Here is a 7877-nt window from a genome sequence, read left to right on the forward strand (position 1 = left end):
AAACAGAGCAGTAGAGGACCTCGACAAACGGGGCCACAAGAAGACTTAAAATTATTTAATGATAAGTTTTATTGTGCCTACTTTTATGCTTAGGTAATATCATATAGATAGATAGATAGATAGATAGATAGATAGATAGATAGATAGATAGATAGATAGATAGATAGATAGATAGATAGATAGATAGATAGATAGATAGATAGATAGATAGACTATGAAGTGGGTGGGAGTGAGACCCTCTGGACTGTCTGCAGTCGAGATGGAGGGAAGTTTTCAAGAGGAGGATTTCCGACGCCATTGTGACGTCAGCAGCGCCTCTTTATTCACCGCCGACCGCAGCAGCCGCAACAAATGAACATCCCTGGATCATTTAATACTTTGTAACTGCGTTGAAACTTTGAACATGCCTCTCCGGGAAGCGTGTTTGTTTCGCGAAAGCGTGAGAAAACAAACTCAGCATCTTGCAGAGAGAAAGTTTTTGGATTAAAGTTAGTCGTCGCAGACTAACAAAGCCAGCCGGAGAAAGTTACCAGTGCTGGACTACAGCGGGCCATCGCCTGGCCTGGAAAACTGGTACGTTATCCATGCATCTATCGTTGCATTAGGATAGACTACGCATTTTTTAATCGAAATGGTCGGAAACACCTTTTTTATGCAATGCAAAATATTGCTGTTGTTGTAAACATAGAGAGAATCTGCGTGCGCTCCGCACTCTCCGCTGGCTGATCACATTGCTGTCCTGTGGATGTTCTTTGGACGTGCATCATGGTGAACGATTTATTGAAGAGGCATGACAGATGATCCACATTCAGTGGCCCCAAACACATTTGCATATTTAAGCAGCACATAAACTATATGAAATTATTTGCATTAGATTTTAACTTAAATGCATCTGCAGTTTTTCCTTATGTGATATACTTGTCTGTAGAGTGTTATTTTATAATAATACTGAGAGTTATTATTTTATGAGTATGTTATCTAATGCAGTGGTAGATATTAATAAGTGTGGCTTACGTGTCTAAACATTTGTTCTGATTTGTATTTATTTATTTACTATTATTGTCGTCATTGTTTTTCATATTTGATCTGATTTCTGATTATCTTATTATTGTAAACTTAATGTTGTCTGCAGGAAGCCTTCTAACCTGAAGTAAAGTTTGCATATTTTGTGTGCATTTAGTTGAGAGACATATTTCATTTACATGTGATTCAAATGTGGTAGAAGTCTTATTTTGAAATCTGGGCACAGTCTCTTCACACTAGAGTTTTTCACAACAGTTCTTAACAAAACAAAACAGTGTATTGTAAGAATGTGCGTAATCCACATTTGTACAATGTATTGCACAAATAAAACCAGCTTTACAGCTTTGTAGTGCTCAACGGGACACCCTTGAATGAACCCACCACACCATATCATTTCTTCATCTTGTACCATTTAGAAGTTCAGACAGCTTTGATCAGACTGCTTTTCCTCTCATATCTTGTAGTTTGTCAACATGTCTGTCCAGTCCTGGGTACCCAGCAGCCTCCCATAATGAACAGCTTTAAGAATGGGACAGCGGTGGCCAACTCCACTAACGGCCTGGATGACGACGGGCTTGTGATCCTGGAGTCTGTCTCTATCATCATCATAGCCATACTGGCCTGTCTGGGGAATCTGGTCATTGTGGTGACCCTATATAAGAAGCCCTACTTACTGACACCCAGTAACAAGTTTGTCTTCAGCCTGACTTTGTCCAATTTGCTGCTGTCTGTCCTAACGCTGCCCTTCGTTGTGGCCAGCTCGGTGCATCGGGATTGGATGTTTGGAGTGGTGTGGTGTAACTTCACAGCACTGCTCCATCTACTCGTCAGCTCATCCAGCATGCTTACACTGGGAGCCATTGCCATAGACAGGTCAGTCGTTATGTTAGTATATCCTACAGTTTGAGGAATCCTTGTAAATAAGGGTTAATAGGAGTGTTCATGTTAAAGAAAAGGAATAAACTCATGTCAAAGAAATTTAAATTTAACTCTAAAAAGTGATAACTTATACATGCAAGTATACAGATATTAATATAGTTTTTTTTTTACATTTTAAAAATATTTTTCATTTTTTTACAAATATGAATCATTTATTCATAATATAATAACTAATAAAAGTTACACCACCTGACATTTTATAGCCTGAACTAATCTTACCATGTCCAAAAAGTGTTAGAGTGTTAAAATGATTAGATATTTTAAAAGATTAATTGACCTTGGCAAGGTCATAAGGGTTTGCAGGGGTCCTCTCTCTGTCATATAATTAACTGTTTTAATTTTTTCTGCATTTTGGTTGGACTGTGTGAGTCTGAGTTGGTGAACAAACTTTACATTAAATATTAATAGAAAATCCAATTCAGAAATTAAAAACATTGTATGTATGAATTGCATTTTAATGTGTTTTTAAATAAATTCATAGACGGATACAAAAAGTTGGTGTCTTGTGATTGACCCATAAGTAAATTATACTTTCTGTTCAGTCAATTGTTTTATTATTATGAAATCTCAAATTCAAGTTAATTCAAGAACAATTCTTGGCAAAACTGTTTTTGACTGCTGTAATCAATAGCCATACTGTATTTCTTAAAAGCCTGTAGTTCACCATGACATTTAAGTTCTGTCTTGCTTGAACAGATCCAGTGTTTTTATGAACAAGATGCACACTGAAAAATACCAGACCTATTTAGCTTTATCAAGACACAAACCTAAACCATACTCTACTTTATTTCTGGCAGCTTGAAAGTCTTCGAGAAAGACCCCCTTGTCTTTCCATTGGCTAGTCATGTGTCTCTCATGAGGGAATGATTGAAGTGTATCTGATTTACATCAATGTCTGTCTCATTCTAGGTACTACGCCGTTTTATATCCCATGATCTACCCCATGAAAATCACGGGAAACCGAGCTGTGGTCGCCATCGTTTATGTGTGGCTCCACTCCCTGGTCGGATGCCTGCCGCCACTTTTCGGTTGGTCTGCCTTTGAGTTTGACCGCTTCAAGTGGACCTGTACAGTGGCTTGGCACAAGGAGATCAGCTATACTGCCTTCTGGGTTACGTGGTGCTGCCTTCTGCCACTGGCGGCCATGCTGATCTGCTATGGCGTCATCTTCCGCGTGGCCCGCATCAAAGCTCGCAAGGTTTACTGCGGAAGTGTGGTGGTGCCTCAACAGGATTCCAGTTCTCAGAAGAATGGTCGCAAGAACTCCAATACGTCCACATCTTCTAGTGGAAGCCGCAAGAGCCTAGTCTACTCTGGGAGCCAATGCAAGGCCTTCGTCACCATTCTGGTGGTTCTGGGGACGTTTCTGACCACTTGGGGTCCGTATGTGGTAGTTATCAGCACTGAAGCACTGTGGGGTAAAGACAGTGTTTCTTCACAGATGGAGACACTGGTCTCCTGGCTGTCCTTCACCAGTGCCGTGTGTCATCCACTTATTTATGGGCTGTGGAATAAGACCGTACGTAAGGAGCTGTTGGGCATGTGCTTTGGCGACCGCTACTACAGAGAGTCTTTTGTTATACGGCACCGGACCTCTCGTCTCTTTAGCATCTCTAACCGGATAACAGGTGAGCCTGCTGCTGCTGTTATTTGTATCCTGGGATTCTTCGTAATCTAATGTTTGGATGAGATGTCTGAGGATCTTTGTTGTTTAACAGATTTGGGAATGTCTCCTCACCTGACGGCCATGTTAGTGGGCGGTGGGCAGCTCCTGGGCCGTGGAAGCAGCACGGGAGACACTGGCTTCAGCTACACCCAGGACTCAGGTAGACCTTCTGTTGTTTATAGCACATGTCAATTTAAAGCAATTTAAGGGAATAATTCATCCAATGATGAAAGTTGTCATCATTTACTTACCATCACATTGTCCCAAACCTGATAACTTCCTAGTTTCTTCTGTGGAACAAAAAAAGGAGGCATTTTAGCATAATGTCTTTTAAGGACAATTCCTGTCAGTTTTAAAAAAGCACCATGTAAGTACCAAAAAAAATAGTCCATGCCACTTGTGGGCTGTATTTCAAGTCTTCAGAAGCCATACTAGATAAATTTTTTATGAGGAACATGGCAACATTTATGTCGTTATTCACTGAAAATCTTCTCTTTCCTTGTAGTTCTTGAATCTCATTCTCACTTCTGCATAAACTGATGTGTTGCATTCATACAACAAATACGGTTTGACATTATTGACTGTGCATCAGTTTGAATATTTGAAAACTGAATCAGATTTGAGAGTTAAGGCCTTCAGTCAATAACAACCTAAATAACTTAGTCTATTCCTCACACAAAATCAAATGGCTTTAGAAGACTCGTATCACAAAAATGTTTTTACCGTTCATTCATTATACAAGTTTTTTTTTTTTCCAGCATTTTTGAATCTCAATATCATCCATTGCCTCCAAGTTTTGTTTTATGGAAGAGAGCTGCACAAACTTTTATCTAAATAAAAATCTCCTTTTTCCTGAAAAATGAGAAAATGGAGGCAATTTTTCATTTTTGAGTGAACTTTGCCTTTAAAAGAATTATTAAATACCCTTTTGGTTTTGTAATAATATCTTTTTTTGCAGGAATGCGCAATATACTAGTACCATCTTGGATGATATTGGTAATATATATATCATTATCAGCTGTTATTGGATATTTAATTGCGTATGTTTTTTTCCCCATTTTTACATTTGAATTTGCCATCCTCTAATGCTTACTTAAAGTTGCTCTCTAAAAACACAATTTAGTAACTGTTAAATGTGATTTTTAGCAAACCTCAATATAAATATCAATGTTTCAAACTATACATTGTAATGTTGTGATGACTAAATTCACTGGTGTTTAAAATGACTGATTTTAGTTTTTAGTGTTTTAATTTACATTGACAAAACTAAATAGAATTTTAATATCATTGTTTATCAGTATAGGCCATGATTTTAATACTGCTGCATCCTTACCTCTTTGAACGCAAGGAAAGCAACCAGAATCAACCCCCACAGCTCTTAGCAGTCAGCAGAGGTGGTTTATTGGCTTGCAGACTGTTGTTATCAGGGTGTGCCATTTGAGGAAACACAGAGTCCATGAGTATCGCATAACAGACAGACGGCACTGCTCAGCGGCTCTCCCACAGTGTCCAGACTGGTGTGGGTGGGTGGTGTTGAGCAGTGTTAAAACTGATATTTGATTGAAAGATGCCTTCTGTGATTTACCCTCTAGCTACAGACGTCATGCTGTTGGACAGCTACACCTCAGAGCCCTCCCACTCAGCCTACTGTGCTGCCAATAAGAGGAGAAGTTCTGTCACATTCGAGGACCAAGTGGATCAGATTCCTAAAGGTATCTTAACATGTTCTCATTTTACATCTAATGCAAAAATGCCTTTGTTAGTTGCCACCCGTATGAAGCCAAGCAAATAGAAAGTGGCTTTAGAAAATTTTATTTGGCACCAGTACTTTTAAGTTTAATATAAGTACACTACTAATCAAATGTTAGGGGTCGCTTTTTAATTTTTTTTTTAAACAGAAGTCTCGTATGCTCAGAAAGCCTGCATTTGTTTTTACAGAAAAAACACTTTTTTATATTATTATTACAATAATATAAAAAATAAATAACTGTTTTCTATTTTAGGATGTTAAAATATAATTCAACCCTGTGATGGCAGAGATGAATTTACTATGGCATTTGCTGTCACTTCAGAAAAATCATTTTAATATGGTGATTTGGTGCTCAAGAAGCATTTCTTCTTATAATCAATGTTGAAAAAATGTCTGTTCTGCTAAATAATAATAAAAAAAATTAAACTGGTATTTTTTTTTTTTAGGGATCTTTGATAAATATAAATTCAAAAAGAACAAAAATATTACAAAAAGTATTCTATTTCAAATCAATGTAAAAGTCTGTCACTTTTGATCAATTTACTGCATCCTTGCAGAATAAAAGTATTTATTGCTTTAATTAAAAGAAATCGTACATAAATAATACTATTCAAAAGTAAAAACAAAACAAACCGTTATAGTCAGAACTGTATAAGTGTTAACCACAGCTATGATTAATATATTAAACCAATTACTTGCAGTCTTTAACTGTCATGGCCATTTTGAGCCATTAAAATTGGTCATTTTTACATGATATATTTAAGGAAACTAGGCTTACAAAATTAAATTTGTTCATACTAGTTTATCTAGAACAGTAGTCCTACCTTTTATACAGAAGAAACTTTACAATTCTGTTTTTCCATTTTGCCTCACAAATCTTCATTGTAAAGACACTATTTTGCAAAATGAGTAAATTGTGTTAATCATCAGCATGTTATAGAGCTTTAACAAAGAGGCATCTTAAAGTGTCAGTTTAATATTCTACCATTTCTTTTTTTCAAGATGACCCCTCGATAGTCCAAGTGACGGCAGACATCCATAAGTCTTTGGACAGCTTTGCGTCGTCTCTGGCTAAGGCTATAGAGAACGATGCCAAGCTTCAACTCTTTGGGGAATGGACTCAAATTCCAACAAGTCTGTTCACCGTACGAAACACACAGAGAGCTCCCCGTTACCTGGATGGACAGAGACTCAGGATGGAAAGCATCGATGAAGGAATAGTTAAAGATGATGATGACGATGACGAAGAGCATGAGGAAAAAATAGGTGACACTTCCATGTAGTTCTTTGACTCTGTAAATGGACCAGATTGTGTAATCTGCAGCTTTTAAAGGTACAAGGAACACATAAGATAAATGTTTACAGATATACAGTGATTTATGTGTAATTTACATATTAGGTAAAGAACGTATACTTGATTTTAGCTAGCAACTGCTGCTACTTGTCTTGGTGAGGCAGAAGACCTACAATAATGGCTGTACCTGCAAGTCATCAGGTACTAGATGTCAATCACCAGAAAAAGTTATGTTTTTGTAACATAAAAGTTATAGTAAAATCATGTACAGCCCTCATCTATTGTCAGGTACTGTGTGTATTATGTTTACTCTTTTCTTATAAGGAAACTGTAACCACTCCGTTTTATACGTCCTGACTGTTTGTAAAAATGATTATCCTACAGCTCCTCACCACTGTTTCAAGTTCAGGTCTATTAATATATTATACTATTATAAGTGCCACCAGGTTTATACCAAATGTCTTTAGGGTTATATTGATGTGGCCAAAAAACAAAACCCTACAAAATAGTTTTTTCAGGCATTGAATTAACATCATGTAATTGAGAGAGAGAGAGAGATACTGGGCATGATAAAAGGTAGAATACCTCTTAAAATGCGGTTTTATCCATAGTTTTTGGTGGGAAATCTGATTCAAATGTTTTGACTGAATGTTATGGTGCGAAAAAGCATATGCAGTGTCATTACTGAAGTCACTGGTACAATTGCACTTGAAGATTTTGTTTGATCAGTGATTTTTCACATCTGTTTTTGTTCCTACTATGAAAATTTACTCCGTAAGGATTAATCATTCCTGTGGAATCATCTTCTTTTTTTTTCGCATTATGCCAGTCAGTTATATACCAATATTAATAGGCTTCTCTTTCAATTGCAGCGTTGCTTCTGGCTGCACTGACTGTTTTCAAACCACAGCACATAATGCTTTTTTTATTATTTGTACTGTGTTATTAAATTCTTAATGGGTACTCAAGCTTTCAGTCATGTTTTATTTGAATCACAATACATTTAATGTCTCTGGTACATGGATTGAAAAGGAACCGGAACTTAATCTGAAAATCTGTGGACAAACATTTAAAAAGATGGCTTACATTCCTTAACAGTGCTGCTGAATGAGGTTAGCATAGAATGGCACGCTATTAGACGAGAAGATATTTCATCTTAGCTTTTCTCAGCAATCACTAGTCACTTAGCAGAATGCTCAAGCCAA

At 37.1% G+C, this 7877-nt stretch overlaps 1 protein-coding gene across 2 annotated transcripts; it reads left to right on the forward strand.

The window, feature by feature from the left end:
• The first annotated feature begins 293 nt into the window (after positions 1–293).
• Positions 294–7638, forward strand: LOC306876377 (G-protein coupled receptor 161-like). Of its 2 annotated transcripts, none has more exons than XM_079427482.1 (6): positions 294–573; positions 1488–1896; positions 2872–3590; positions 3681–3788; positions 5221–5340; positions 6381–7638. In XM_079427482.1, the coding sequence occupies exons 2-6, from the start codon at positions 1535–1537 to the stop codon at positions 6659–6661; spliced, it is 1590 nt and encodes a 529-aa protein (XP_079283608.1). In that variant the 5' UTR covers positions 294–573; positions 1488–1534; the 3' UTR covers positions 6662–7638. The 2 variants fall into 2 exon arrangements, with proteins under 2 accessions (XP_079283608.1, XP_079283609.1); XM_079427483.1 differs by having other exon boundaries at positions 5227–5340; positions 6381–7632.
• Positions 7639–7877: the final 239 nt, after the last annotated feature.

Source organism: Barbus barbus, assembly GCF_936440315.1.
Source record: "Barbus barbus genome assembly, chromosome: 10".
Taxonomy (NCBI): domain Eukaryota; kingdom Metazoa; phylum Chordata; class Actinopteri; order Cypriniformes; family Cyprinidae; genus Barbus; species Barbus barbus.